This window comes from Sarcophilus harrisii, chromosome 6, assembly GCF_902635505.1.
Source record: "Sarcophilus harrisii chromosome 6, mSarHar1.11, whole genome shotgun sequence".
In the NCBI taxonomy this organism is placed as follows: domain Eukaryota; kingdom Metazoa; phylum Chordata; class Mammalia; order Dasyuromorphia; family Dasyuridae; genus Sarcophilus; species Sarcophilus harrisii.
The window spans coordinates 122,842,071-122,858,329 of record NC_045431.1 but is presented as its reverse complement, the minus strand read 5'-3'; the positions used below and the strand labels follow the sequence as shown (position 1 = coordinate 122,858,329).

General features: G+C 31.7%; 1 protein-coding gene across 2 annotated transcripts in view; it reads right to left on the bottom strand.

Moving 5' to 3' along the window:
* Positions 1-16,259, bottom strand: part of NDST4 (N-deacetylase and N-sulfotransferase 4) — a 414,235-nt gene that overhangs the window by 189,330 nt on the left and 208,646 nt on the right. For both annotated transcript variants that reach the window (XM_031941816.1, XM_031941815.1), the window contains one exon: positions 15,074-15,202. In XM_031941816.1, coding sequence (XP_031797676.1) covers positions 15,074-15,202 — 129 coding nt within the window. The remainder of the gene's footprint in view (positions 1-15,073; positions 15,203-16,259) is intronic.

Here is a 16,259-nt window from a genome sequence, read left to right as displayed (position 1 = left end):
TGGGAGTTCTAAGGCAGGCTCCATATGGTAGAAGAATGTTCCCTTATGGAGTAAATAGAGTGGGAAAAATTTTATTTCCACTCACTGTAAAGTCAATATTTACCTCTTCCTCTCCCCCATTTTCTATTTTTCTTTCTTTCTCAAAAAAAAAAAAAAGATTTTTCAAAGTTGCAATGATTTATTCACCCAGGAGGGTGAGAAAAAGACCTTTGTCAAATATTATTGAGTCAATCCATTTCAGTGGTCTCATTGTGCACTTTCTTCCTTTTCTTTTTTTAAAAGTATTTTTAATAGTATATTATTTTTCCAATTCCAAGTGAAAATGGTTGTCAACAATTATTTTTGTAACTTTCTGAGTTCCAATTTTTTTCTCCCTCCTTTCCTTGCCTCTGCCTTCCTCAAGACAGCATGTAAACTGATATAGTTTATACACAATTTTTAACATATTTCCATGTATCATATTTGGAAAGAAAAATCAGAATAAAAGAGAAAAGCCATGAGCAAACAACAACAAAAGGTGAAAATACATGCTTTAATTTACATTCATTCTCTATATTTCTTTTTTTGGATATAGGTGGCATTTTCCATCCAGTCTTTTGTTATGGTCTTGGATCACTGTTTTTCTGAGAAGAGCTAAGTCTTTAATACTTGATCATTACACAATGTTGTTGCTACAGTTACAATGTCTTTCTCATTCTGCTCATGTCACTCACCATCTTATATGTAAGTCTTTCCAGGCTTTTCTGAAATCACACTGTTCATCATTTGTTACAGAACAATAGTGGTCCATTACATTCATATGATGGTGCACTTTCTTTAGAAGTATTCTTTCTTCAGACACAAAAACTGACTATCGGATTCTGCATGGGGTAGTGAGAGCTGTAGGAGTGAAAGCACTTTATTCTATTTATTCTAAGTACTTATTTTATTTTTTGCATAATGTAGTCAAGGTTTTATTCTCAATGGAAGGATTCACCCAGAATTGAGGCAACAGGTGAAAATGGAAAATGCAGACAACATAAATAATATCTTATCAAGCAACAGTTTATCATAATGAACTCAAATCATAATGAACTTCTTGAAGGCAATTTATTATTATATAAATTTGTATGTCCATACTGATGATTATCAAATATAAAATTTCAGACCTGCAAAATCCATAAAGTTGAATTACTTACATTTTTATTCTAGTAAGAAGAAAAAGAATTACATCTCCCCAAATCCTTCAAAATGTTAAAAAAATAGCTTTTTATTTTTAGTATGGAGAGAAACATTCAGTATGGAAATCTGCCATCTTTAAACAATGAGTGGTTGTTAAATTGCTTCCCCCCCAATATATTCTGGAGCTTCTACTGTACAAATAAAAATACATGACATCCTTGATACTGAAAGTTTGGAGAGAAAAACAAAATCAGTCATTACATAAAAAGAGACAAAAATATCTATGACAAATCAATATTTACAATGATTAATTTTGTTTAAAGTTAGAAAAAAGTCACTGCATGAAAGAGAAATATTAGTTTTGATTCCTTTTAATTTCTATATTTCAAATACCTCTTCTCTCTCCTACCCCAGACTCAAAACCCCTCTTAATTATTTTCTCTGCTTGAGCTTACCTCCTATTTCCTCCTAACACTTATGTCTCCTGTTTTTTCATTCCTATTTAATATTTTTTTTTATTTTGATTAAATCTTTCTTCTAATTATAATCACAGATACATCAGTTTGTAGCTGCTCCCAACTGTAAACATTTACACAAGGATGTTTCTAGGTCTCTGTTTTTTTTTCCTACATTGCCTCCATGAGTCAATGCAAATGACCTCCAAATCTATATGTTCAATCCTCTTCTCTGTTCTGAGTTCAATCTCCAGGTACCTCCTCCAGCTGCCTAGGTGAAGATTCACCTAGATCTGAAATCATATGGATCTGAAGCTGAACTTTGCTCATGATATTTCCCCAAAATCCTTTCTCTCCTTCAAATTTCCCTCTTTCTATTGAGATTATCACTATCCTTTTAGTTTATCAAGGTTTGCAACTTTGAAGTCATTCTCAACGTTTCTCTCTTTCAACTTTTATTACAAAATTAATTACCAAAATTTGTTGATTCTACCTTTACCTATATACCTTGCATCTCTCCTCTTCTACCTCCTCACACAACAGTACTCTAGTTCCATAACACTCAGGCTACTGCAGCCTCCTAATTAGTTTCTCAGTTTCTAATCTTTTCTTGCTCCAATTCATTCTTCACACAGTTACCAAATTGTTATCCCTAAAATACAAATCTGACCATGCTATTAGTCATGTAAAAAAAAACATCTTCATTAGTACCCATGGCTGGTAGGAAATATATATGTGTATCTATATATATATATATATCTATCTCTTTCATAAATGTGTGTGTTTGTGTGTGTGGTGTGTGTGTGTGTGTGTGTGTGTGTGTACATTCATGAGTTTCAGCTTTGCATTTAAACCCCTCCATATTATGGTACCTGATTGCCCTTTCAGATTTATATTAAACCCCACCTTGAACTCTCTATTCCTGTCCAACAGACTTAAAAGTTCTTTCCTATATCTGATATTATTCCTGTGACCTCCTTGCATTTGCATCAAAGTCTGGAATACACTTTCTTTTTTAGATCCTTCTCTTAGAATTCTTAACTTCCCTCAAGGGCCAGATAACATGCTGCATGTCTGTAAATAAGATATTACCTTATTCTCCCAGTAGTCATCTCCACATTTCATAAACTTATGTTGTATTATTATATGTGTACTTTGTATTTATTCATTTAAATATCTATTATACCCAACTCATTGTCTATAAGCTCTTCAAGGGTAAGTATTATTTCATATTTTATCTTTGTGTTCCCAGGGTCTAACACAGTACTTTATCTTACTGGTGATTTTATGAAGGTAAGAAATTTTTATAGAATTCTGGTTTTTAATCCAGTCTGCTATCAACTTCTGTTTTATGGGAGAGTTCATCCCATTTACATTCACAGTTAAAATGATTAATTCTATATTTCCCACCATCTTATTTTCCCCAAGTTATACTTTTATCTTTCTTTTCCCCTTTTCTTTCCTCCCCCATGTTTTACTTCTGACCACCAACTCCCTCAAACAACCCTCTCCTTTTACAACCCTCCTTCTTATCCCTTTCCCCTTCTACTTGTTTTCTCACTTCTATTAGTCTCACTCTTTCCTTTCCCATTTCCTCTCCTACTTCCCTATAAGGATGAGACAAGTTTTTCTACAAAACTCAGTGTATCTGATATTCTTTTTTTTTTTGAGTCAAATCCTATAAGATTAATCTTCACACAGTGAGCATGCCCCTCCCTTCTTTCCCTCAACTCTAATAGATCTTTTTTGCATTTTCATGAGATGTAATTTACCCCATTTTACCTTTCCTCTTCTTCAGAACAATTGCTTTTCCACTTCTAGTTATCTTTTTAATATCATCACAATAATGTCAAATTATGCCTACATTCTCTAAGTTTGGTCTTAACAGAGATACAGTTCTCAAGAGTTAAATATATCATCTTCCCATATAGGGATGTAAATTTTTTTTAATTTTTAAAAGAAACATGTTTTGTTTTTCTTTTCTATTTACATTTTATGCTTCCCTTGAGTTTTGTATTTGAAGATCAAATTTTCTCTTCAGCTCTGGTTTTTCATCAGAAATAAATGAATTTCACCTATTTCACTAGGCTTGGAGAGACTTACATGAACTGATGCTAAGTGAAATGAGCAGAACCAGGAGATCATTATATACTTCAACAATGATACTGTATGAAGATGTATTCTGATGGAAGTGGATTTTTTTGACAAAGAGACCTAACTTAGTTTCAATTGATCAATGATGGACAGCTACACCCAAAGAAAGAACACTGGGAAATAAATGTAAACTGTTTTCATTTTTGTTTTTCTTCCTGGGTTATTTCTACCTTCTGAATCCAATTCTCCCTGTGCAACAAGAGAACTGTTTGGTTCTGCACACATATATTCTATCTAGAATATACTGCAACATATTTAAGATATATAGGATTGCTTGCCATCTAGGGGAGGGGGTGGAGGGAGAGAGGGGAAAAATCGGAACAGAAGTGAGTGCAAGGGATAATGTTGTAAAAAATTACCTTGGCATGGGTGCTGTCAATAAAAAGTTATTATAATAAAAAAATAAAAAATATTGTATAATACTCTAATAAGAATCATTCTTCAACCAATAAGGAATTTGAAATTAGGTCTATAAGTGCTATTTATCTTATCAAAAGGCTTCTTCCATGAATCTTTAGAGCTTTCTGTTACTCCCAAATTTTAGGTTGATCTAAATTCTAAAGTTAAAAAAATGCCATCATGATATTTGAAAAGCTAGTGATTGACAATTTTCCTTGAATTTCTTTAAAATAAAATCTTTGAGTCATTATTTATCCATCTATCTATGTGTCCATGTATCAATTTTTGTATGTATCTATGTATCTATCTACTTATATATCTAGAGTCAAATATAACTACCTCTGTTTAGTATGTGTAGCTTTTGAGAAGTGGACTTCAATTAATCTTTCCATGCTTCAGTCCAGTCATTTTAGGATTCTGAGCATCCCTTGTATATGATACTTCATGTTTTGACTCACAATTTTTTCAGTGACTCTCCCTCATCTTGGACTTGTACTATTTGTACTTTTCAGAATCCCTAATTTCCTTCAATGTTCAACTGATGTACTTTTTGACACATAAATATTTTCCTAATCTTCCCACAACTCTTCTAACATTCTTTGTTTTTTTACCTTTGTCAATTTTCATGACATGTAGGGAAGCCTAATGTTTTAATTTTGCGTTTCTCTTCCTATTAATTTAGATTATTTTCAAATATCCTCTTATAATTTGTTCTCTCTTTGAAAATGTTTGCTTATTCCCTCTGGCTACTTATTTACTGCGAAATAAGTGGGATGTATCTTCTACTCACTTCTAACACTTTTTAAATGTTTTTAATCTTTTCTTTTCTCTTCTTTCTCTTCCTTCCTTCCTTCCTTCCTTCCTTCCTTCCTTCCTTTCTTTCTTTCTTTCTTTCTTTCTTTCTTTCTTTCTTTCTTTCTTTCTTTCTTTCTTTCTTTCTTTTCTTCTTTGAGGCAATTGTGGTTAAGTAACTTGCCCAATGTCACACAGCTAGGAAGTGTTATACCAGAATATAATTGACTATATCAATACCCAAACTACAGCTCATATGAATATATCAATTGAGGCAGATAAAGCATTTGACAAAATTCAATACCCACTCCTATTAAAAACACCAGAAAGCATAGGAATAAATGTAGTTTTCCTTTTAAAAAATAAGTAGCATCATCTTAATCCATCAGCAAGCATTATATGTAATAGGGATAAACTAGAAGCATTCCCAAGAAGATCAAGGGTGAAAGAAGGTTGATCAATATCACTAATACTTTTTAATATTGTACCGGAAATGTTAGCTTTAGCAATAAGAGAAGAATTGGAGAAATTATAGTGGGTAATGAGGAAACAAAATTATCAGTCTTTGCACATGATATAAGGATATATTTAAAAAATACTAGAGAATCCATTAAAATATTATAAATTGTTATTTTAGCAAAGTTGCAGGATATAAAATAAACCAACACAAATCATGAGCATTTCTATTACTCATAAAGTCCAGAAGCAAAAGATAAAAAGAGAAATCACATTTAAAATAACTATAAATAACATAAAATATTTGAGAGTCTACCTACCAAGACAAAGCCAGGAATCATATGAACAAAATTACAAAACACTTTCCATACAAATAAAGTCATATGTAAAAAATTGGAAGAATATTAAGTGCTCATGGATGGGCAAAGCTAATATAATAAAAATGACAATTTTACCTAAATTAATTTACCTAATCAGTTCTATACGAATCAAACTGCCAAGAAATTACATTACAGAATTAAAAAAAATAACAAAATTCATTTGGAAAAACAAAAAGTCAAGAATTTTAAGGAAATTAATGAAAATAAAATACAAAGGATGTTGGTGTAGCAGTATCAGACCTAAAACTATATTATAAACAGCAGTCATCAAAACCATTTGGTACTGGCTAAAAACTAAAGTACTGGATCGGTGAAACAGGTTAAGTTCACAAGACACAATAGTCAATTTCTATAGTAATCTAGTGTTTGGTAAACCCAACGGTTCCAGCTTCTGTGATAAGAATTCATTATTTGATGGAAATTACTAGAAAAAACATGATAGAAAGTAGGGAATGACCAATACCCAACAAGCTGTACCAAGTTAATTTCTAAATGGGTTCATGATTTAGATATAAAGAGTGATGTTATAAGCAAATTAAAAAAACACGGGACAGACTACCTCTCAGATGTATGGAGAAGGAAAGAATTTATATCCAAAGAAGAACTAGAGAACATTATGAAATGCAAAATGAATGATTTTGATTATATTAAGTTTTAAAAAAAATTGTACAAACAAAATCAATGAAGCCAAGATTAGATCAGAAGCAGAAAACTGCAAGTTTTTTATACCCAATGTTTTTGAAAAAAGCCTTATTTCTAAAATGTAAAGAGAATTGACAAGTTTATAAGAATACAAGCCATGGTCCAATTATTAAATGGTCAAATGATATGAATAGATAATTTTCAATAAAGAAATAAAAGCCATTTCTATGCATATAAACATGTTCTAAATAATTATTGATTAGACAAATGAAAATTAAGATAACTCTGAGAGAGCACTTCATACTTCTCAAATTGGCTAAGATGACAGGAAAAGATAATAATATATGTTGGAGGGGATGTCAGAAGACTGGGACATGTTGTGAACTGATCCAATCATTCTGGAGAGCAATATGAAATTATGCCCAAAGAACTATGAAATGGTGCACAACCTTTGATCCAGCAGTGTTTCTACTGGTCTGTAACCCAAAGAGATTATTAAGAAGGGAAAAGAATTGATATGTGCAAAAATGTTTTGTAGTGTCCCAAGGTACTGGATACTGAGTGGATGCTCATCAGTTGGGGAATGGTTGAATAAGTTATGGTATGTGAATGTAATGCATTATTATTGTTCTATAAGAAACAAACTGAAGGTTGATTTCAGAAAAGCTTATATATAGGAACAATAAGATTATATGATGGGGCAACTGTGATGGACTTAACTCTTTTCAACAATGAGGTGATTCAAAATAATTCCAATAGACTTGTGATGGAAAGAAACATTTGCATCCAGAGAAAAAACTATGGAGAGTAAATGTATTCACATTTCCTTTTAAAAAATAAGTAGCATCATCTTAATCCATAAGCAAGCATTATATGTAATAGGGATAAACTCCCTAAAATCACAACATAGTATTTTCACCTTTGTTGTTGTTGTTTGCTTGCTTGTTGTATTTGTATTTGTTGTTGTTGTAGTATATGTGGAAATATGTTAAGAAGAATTGAATACCTATTACAACCTGTATTGTATTATTTGCTCTCTAGGGGAGGGGAAAGATAAAGTATGAGGAAGAAAATTTTGGAATACAAGGTTTTGTAAGGATGGATGTTGAAGGGGCAGATAATTCTGGGAAGACGACAGAGTAGGTTGGTAAATTTCAAGCTCTCCAGATTTCCCCCCAAAATAGAACCAATTTGCACCTTAGGTCAAACATAGACTAGTGAAGAATCAAGACTTGGGGCAGAATAGGGGTCCTCCTGATAGAACCTGAGATTTCAAGAAAGACCCCATGTTGGGGATTAACTTGTCTGAAGTACAGCTACCTCCATGCTAGTTCTGAAGAAATATCAAGTGGGGACCTCCTGGGCCAGTTAGATGTGGTTGGAGCCTCAGCATGAACCAGAGAGACTTTCATTTTAGCAACTATTTGTAGAGTTGGGGTTTGAATCCCAGAAGACTGAGTGAATATTGTCTGATTGGGCACGCTAGGTCCAGCTGTGCTACTGAGATATGGCTGTGGGTGAGAAGGAATAAGCACCGAGTGAGTGCAGAGGCAGTGGGGCAGGGATGCTGCTGACTATGGGTACTTGCAGGAGGGTGGAGTTCTTGGTTTTGGGTTCTTGGTAAGAGTGGAGAACTGAAGGAAAGATTAAGGCACCATCCCCTCACCCCATGATTAGAGATACTCACACGAATACACCTTATTAAAAAATATAGATTGACAAGGTAAAAGAGCCCCACCATTGAAACATGTATGGTACCAGGAAAGACCAGGATTCATCTTCAGAAGAGGATACTTTAGTAAAAAAAAAAAAAAAAAAAAAAAAAAAAAAAAAAAAAGCTTCTACCCCAAAGAATAACATGAAATGGCTATCTGCCCAGAGAGAATTTATACAAGTACTCAAAAAAGAATTTAAAAAACAAATGAGAGACTTTGAGGGGGGAAAATAAAAACCAAAGAAAAACAAGAAGTTCATGAAAAAAAAGTTAACCAACTAGAAAAGGAAGTACATAGTCTCAAAGATGAAAATAATTCTTTAAAAAATAGAACTGGGCAAGGGGAAGCCTGTGAAGCTATGAGAGACCAAGAAATAACAAAACAGAATATGAACAATGAACAGAATGTGAAACATCATATAAGAAAAATGACAGATCTAGAGAACATATCAGGAAGAGAAAACACAAGAATAACTGGACTGCCAGAAAGTTGTGACCAAAAAGAGAATCTTGACACAATAATGCAGGAAATAATCCAAGAAAATTGTCCTGAAGTGATAGAACATGAAAGAAAAGTAGAAATAGGAAAACATCCACTGATTACCACCTCAAAAAGATCCTTTATAGAAAACACACAGGAATAATATTGTCAATTTTAGAAACCTTCAGATCAAAGAGAAAATTTTTCAAGAAACAAGGAAAAAAAATAATTCAAATATGCTGGAGCTACAATTAGAATTGTACAGGATTTATCAGTAGCCACAATAAAAGATCATGGGTCCTGGAATCATATCTACCAACAATCAAAAGAATTAGGTCTGTGAACAAAAATATCATAACCAGCAAAATTATTATTTTGAATGAGGAAAAAAAGGAAATTTAATGAACTTGCATATTTCAGGACTTTCTGTCAACCAAACCCTACCTTAACAGAAAACCTCACATATAAGAGAAAATGTAGAAAGATCAGTTTTAAGGAACTTAACATTGGACAAACTTATTAAAAATGGACAAATTGTTTGTTTGTTTTTACACAGGAAAACATATATTATTTGTTTAAGATTTACACCAATCGAAAGATTTCAAAAGAAAGATTGGCAGAATCAAGGTAAAAATAGTAATCATATTATACAAATAAGGTACAGAGGAAAAACAGACAAAGAGGCAAAGAAGGCAAAGGAGGGCTCATAGTTCTGAAAATCTACTCACATCAGGGTTCTATAGGCAATATTACATATATAACATGAAGGGTATACCATGAAATCTATAAAGAAATAGGGGAAAGGGGTGGGCTGATGGGGAAGTAAAGAGTAAGGGAAGGAGACAAGAAAGCATGAGGGAGGTTAAATAATAGCAAGGCAATGGAGCAGAATTTAAAGAGGCAACAGGGATAGGAAAGACATATGTGTGTATGTGGGGTGTGTGTGGTTGTGAATGTGTGTATGTATGTATATATATCTAAATATGTATACATAAATATATCTTTTCTTAATCCTAGCTTGCTTGGGGATGGTGGGTGGGGGGATCAAAAGGAGAAAAAAAGAATAAAGTAAATAAGGTATGTAGCAGAGAACCAAAGAACAATTTACAAGGAAGTAAAGAAAAAAAAAAAGAACATCCATGAATATAATTTCTTCTACTAGAACTTTCTTGTTCTAGTAATTTATTATATATTTTGAATCCTCCCTGAAGTTCTGCTGGGCCAATGACAATTTATTTTTGTTTTGCTTTATTTTGTTTTGTATTTCTTTTTTGTTTTTCTTTTTTCCTTACTGTTTTTTTTCCAGTTTTTAAAAAAGGATGGAGTTGAAAACTATCTGCAAGTATTTTGAAAAATAAAAAGCAATTATTAAAAAATACCTAACTAAAAAAAATGACTGAGGTTTCCATAAGCTTTAGTGATGTAAGTTAAAACTATCAACCATTATCATATAAAAATCAAAATTAATAAAATTTTATAAAATATGTATTCATAAAAATAAAACCATTACATGTTAATATAAATAACTGTACTTTCAAAATTAAAAAAAGAGCAGTTGCATTGCTTTGCTTATTTTTGCTTATTTCTTTAATGACTGGCTTAATAGAAAACAACTGAATTATGCTATCTGCCTCTTCTATTTAATCTATTCTGATTCATTGTTTTAGTTGAAGAAAATAAAGAATATCCAATTATGTATCACACATATAATTAGAAAATGGAAAAGTATTTAAATAGTCAAGTAGGCAAATTTTATTATTATTATGAAATGTTTTGACCTCATGGACCTAGTGAAAATGTTTTGTAACATTCAGCAGTTTCCAGACTATATTTTGTGAATGATTTAACTATAGTGTCTAACTTTTGGTATGGGTCTTTAGGCAAGCTTCTTTCCTTATTGCTATCATCTTATATGTCATTAAAGCTCTCACAAAGTGCTTTCAGTAACCCTACAATGAGCCTTTATATGAATAAGCACTTTAAGATTCACTAAAACTTTATAAATATCATCTTATTTGATATTTAAAATATTCTTTAATTATTTTTTTGAAAAATTCTACCTATTAATATTATTGTTCGGTAAGAAATGACCAACAGGATGATTTCAGAAAGGCCTGGAGAGACTTACATGAACTGATGCTGAGTGAAATGAGCAGGACCAGGAGATCATTATATACTTACAACAATACTATATGATGATCAATTCTGATGGACCTGGCCATCTTCAGCAATGAGATGAACCAAATCAGTTCCAATGGAGCAGTAAAGAATTGAACCAGCTACATCCAGCGAAAGATGACTAAGAACCATTACATAGGATTCCCAATCCCTCTATTTTTGTCCGCCTGCATTTTTAATTTCCTTCACAAGCTAATTGTACACTATTTCAGAGTCCTTTTTTTTTTTGTATAGCAAAATAATGGTTTGGACATATATACTTATTTTGTATTTAATTTATACTTTAACATGTTTAACATGTATTGGTCAACCAATGGAATGGTTGGAATGATGGAATATCTTCAAAATATGACACTATGAATTAAACCCAAAAGATCAGGTGAGGTCTGAACAAAGTAGTACAATGAGCTTCTAATTTCCCTGTTTAAAAAAGTTTATCCCTAAGATTACCTTAATTTTCTTCTCTACCATATAGCATTGCTGACATATTAAGTTTATAGTCAAAGACAGCTAAGTTTCTCAGTAAATATAAAGCTGGATCTGGAGTTAGGAAGACATCTATCTTCTTGTGTTCAACTCTGGCCTCAAACGCTGGGCAAATCACTTAACCCTGTTTGGATCATTCTTCTCATCTGTGAAATGAGCTGGAGAAGGAAATAGCAACTATACCTGTATTTCTGTCAAGAAAATCCCAAATGGGGTAATGAAACAAATAAAAAACAACCAAAATCCTTTTTATCTGACCAAACTAATTTCTAAACAATCTTCCTTGATCTTTTATTTGTGAATAATTTATTATGAATCAAGGTAAAAAGAGTTCATATTTATCCTTATTAAATTTCATCTTATTTTTTTAATCTGATAGAAATTCTGTCAAAGTCTTTTTGAATCTTACACCACTTTATCTGAATCTAGTCTTTTATCATTCCATCTTTGCTTTGGCTTTATTACGCCTTAATCCTATTGTTTGCCCTCACCATTGCTCATGATTCCTCCATACATCATTTCTTTTCCAAGCTATGCACACCCTCACCTCCAACACCACCCACTCTCTTCCCTTTCCCAGCTTGATCCCTTGATGAACTAGTTCAATTCTACCCTATCCTCCATACTCAAGTCCCTTATTTCCTTATTCTACAATAAACATAACTTGACAAACCCTACTCTTAGATTATTTTCATCTGCTACTATCATTCCTATTTATATGCTGTTGAGTGATGGGAGGTAAGGAAGAAGAAAAAATAAGAAGCTCTCAATTAATGGCCTCAGTGAAAACAGAAAGCAAAGTTTTTAGTTGAGAATATGTGTGTGAAGGGATGAAAAAGCTTGGAAGTGCCACTCTTGTGAATGAAGTAATAAATTAATTAGGGAGGTATGAAAATATTTCTTTATTGCAATAATAGCTCAGTTGAAATTATATAACATACATTTATAATGGGCCCACTCAATATGATTCATGATTTTTTCCAGTTTTCTTGATCCCTTTTAATGTTACAACATTTCGAGATTATCTCTAATATATCTTTTATATATGTTGTATGTACGTGGTTGTTTGCATGTTATCTCCCTCATTAGAATAGAAGCTACTTGAGGACAGGGATTGTTTTAACCTTTCTTTATATTCTCAGTACTTAGCAGTGTCTGTCACATAATAAATGCTTGTAGACTTGTTGACTATCATTCTATGTTAATTATCCTTTCAAGTTTTGTGTCATCAGTGGCAAATTTGAAAAGCATATCACATATGTTTTATCCACATCATTGATTAAAATGTCAAATAGCATATAGTGTCAAGCAGCAATCCTTTGTTCCTAACTTCATTAAAGTCCTGCTTTGATGGTGACCAGACGTATTAATAATTGATTATCTTTTGAATTTAGCTATTTTTTTCCAGTTCCACATCTATATAATTATGTTATTATATAGATTACCTCTCTCCATTTTCTATTATATGAAGAACAAAAAAGATTTTGTCACTTGCATTGCTAACATATATGTAAATACTAGTTATTGGATTTTTTTGGATGCATCAATTTAATAAACCAGTCAAAAAATAAACAAAATTCATATGACATGATAGTCCTGATGAAGTTTTGCTGTGGCTACCATATCTTTTCCTAGATGTTCATCTCTGTCTTTTTAATAAGACTTTGTAGAATTTTGTCAGAAATATTAATTTAAATTTTCTGACATCCAGTTTACAGACTCATTCTCTTCTGTTTAAAAGAAAAATCAGCATTTACCCTGCTTATGACCTACAGTATCTCTCAAGTTCTCCAAAGTTTTTCAAAGATTTTCTGTGCCTTTAGTACAATAATCACAGTAGATAAGAATATGCTTGATTTGGGCAAGATAATTTCCACTCACCAAGGGCAGCTATACTATAGAACCTTATTCATCTCAGGTATAACTAACAGTATAATTATTATTCTTCTTGACAAGAAAAAACAAATGCAAAATAAAAATTAAGTATCTCTGTCTTATTTATGTCATTATTGATCATTATTTCAACAATCATTTAATCAACCAACATTTATTAAGTGATAGATATGTAAATATAAAGAATCAAGCAACATCTTTTCTCAAAGATCTTAGATTCTATCCATCCTGAACGGTGTTCTATTTCTTCTTTGATCTCTTAGTTCATCAGTATAGCATGAAAAAAAAAACCTTCATATCCAACTTCATAGCTGGGGGAAACGGTTAATATATTAATTGCCAAAGATCACCCAGCACAATTAAGGCTTTATTGGTTTTTTAACTCAGAGCTCTTATCTCCCCTTCTGACATTAATGCTACTACATGACACCTTCCTTGTTTTAGGATATAGTAGTTTTCCAATTTTGAATTAATCTTTATACATTCTTATTATATTTTGGACTCACATTTAATTAGTTGACCTATGGTCTTCTTATTTCTCTTTTCTTGACATTAGAGTTTTGGGGAAGTTTCTTGTCATCACACATTTCCTGGTGGTTCATTTTTTTTGTCCCTCATAAACTTATATGCATTTGTCATCCAATTCAACTATGATTTAACCATCTAACAAATTTCAAGCACTACAGTTAATTAGATTTAATATGGCTTTTGTTTAATTTGCTCTGGCATTTTATACTAACAACATATTTGATATTGGTATGATTTAGTTCTCTGAAACATGACAAATTTATTAAACAAAATAATATTCTGTGACACCTCACAGGACATGAGATTCCATAATGTGAACATTCATTAGATACTAAAGGCAGGTATCTATGAGATCACCAAGATTTAATCTCTCCCTGCAAAAGTCTAATGAGAAAAGCAAAGAAGAATATATTGTTCAATTAATTTTGCCTAAGATCAGTGGCTACTAGTATTGTGTATTTGCAAATATCTTTAAGTATGTGATTAAATGGATTTAAAAAGTACAAGTCACAAACTAAAACAAACAAAATTTAGATTCTCTAAGAAAAATGTCATACAACAGAAAGCTAAAGATTAAATGGATTATTCAAGGTCACACAGATAATAAATTTGAAGGAAGGGATTATTGAAGTAAAGTGAGTGATCTACCATATACTCTAGTATTCAACGATAATTATATTAAGGACAAAAATTACATGATTATAATTTTATAGGGAATCATATACAGACACACAGAAACAAATACATACAGACACCTCTGATGCCCTAAGTAAAAGGGTTAGTGCATTAATTTTCTATTGGAATTCTTTTTTTCCCTTTCTACAATAGTTAAGTAGTCACCCCACTATCCACATTTAAAGAAAGGTGTTTCCTTCCTTTCTTCAATACTTTAAGTAGTAGATGATTCTAGCAAACTTTAAAGGCAGAGAATGAAGAAGAAGGTTGTATAATGAGAGGTTTTAGTTAAAAAACTCAATTCATGCCCAAAATATGTTTTCTGTGAGTCAGTGAACTTTTAAGTTCTGGAATCATCATCTCCATTGGAATAATGTCAACAAAAAGGACTTAAGTGTTTAAAGTTTGCAAATCACATTTAATATATTAATCTAACCTGGCATAAGAACAACTTAACAAAAGAAAAAAACCAAGATAATGTGAAACTATATTTCATTGTTCTATTCCTTAAGGAAAAGCTGAGCTCTTTATTTTTCACATTTCTGAACCTCAGAAAGAAGTTCTGTGGTCAAGGCAATGTTTCTCACCCATGTTGCTGGAATAAACTCATGCTGATAAGGACCTAAGTAAAGTTCAATTTGATATTATTATTGGAATCAAGCAGAGCATAAATACATACAGGATTTAGAAGGATAGTAAGAAAAAGTTCCCCTCCTTGGATACTTTTGTCCAATTCTTGAGGTCCTCCTGGATATTCCTTATAGAAAATTGTGTGGGTAAATAATCCACATGTCTGTCGAGGGAGCACCTAAGGAAGAAAAAAAAATGAAACACTGAAGGGTTTTGCTTAGATCTGCCACCTATTAATGTTATTATAAAAACAAGTTGATTTAGGGAATGATTATGCAGATGTTGGATAACAGTAGATGGCAGCTGTAAAGCAACAGTGGGTAAAATCTTCACTCATATCATCTAACAAATTTCATATAGATGCACCATTTTACAGGAGTAGGAAAACAACCCTTAACTTTAACAATAATAGTTTATTAAAAGATAAAGTTCCTTAGAAGTAGAATATTTTCACTCTATTAATTCCCTTATTTTGAATTCTTGAACATCCTTGAACAATATTTAGTTTTAATCATCCATTAGAAAATCATTATTTCCTTCACCTTGGAATTAAAATATCACTAGGAATGAAATATATTTTAGACTTGAAATGACTATGATCTAACATATTCTTTGGTGAACTCCTTTGCATATATGAAGATTAATAAGAGAAAAAAATTAATGATCCTCCATGTTAAGTTCTTCAAAATATTTATTATCGCTGCAATAACAGTCATCCAATTATACTCTGTTATTCTTTTAATTGCCAGGAGGGTTTAGTCTTTTGAATTAAATTCAAAGCAAAGACAACCTTACATAAGGGTCTTTTTTAATGGTCATTTTATAGCTAGTCAGGAACAGTTAAGTGGTGACATAAATAGAGTAGCAGGCCTGGAGTTAGGAGACTGGAATTAGGAGTTGAAATCTAGCCTCAAATACTTACTAGCTGTATAATCCTGGATAAGTCATTTAAACCTGTTTGCCTCAGGTCCTCATCTGTAAGATGGAAAGGAGAAGGAAAGCTAAAGAAAATTTCTCCTCCCTCCCAAAAAAATTCCAAAATAGAACAAAGAGTTTTATGTGACTGAAACAACTCAAAACTAAATACTATCTAGTTATATATGCCACATATATGGCATATATATACATATATATATATATATATTTACACACACACACTATATATATATATATATATATATATATATATATATATATATATATTAATTACATGGAAATGCAAAAAATCTTCTAAA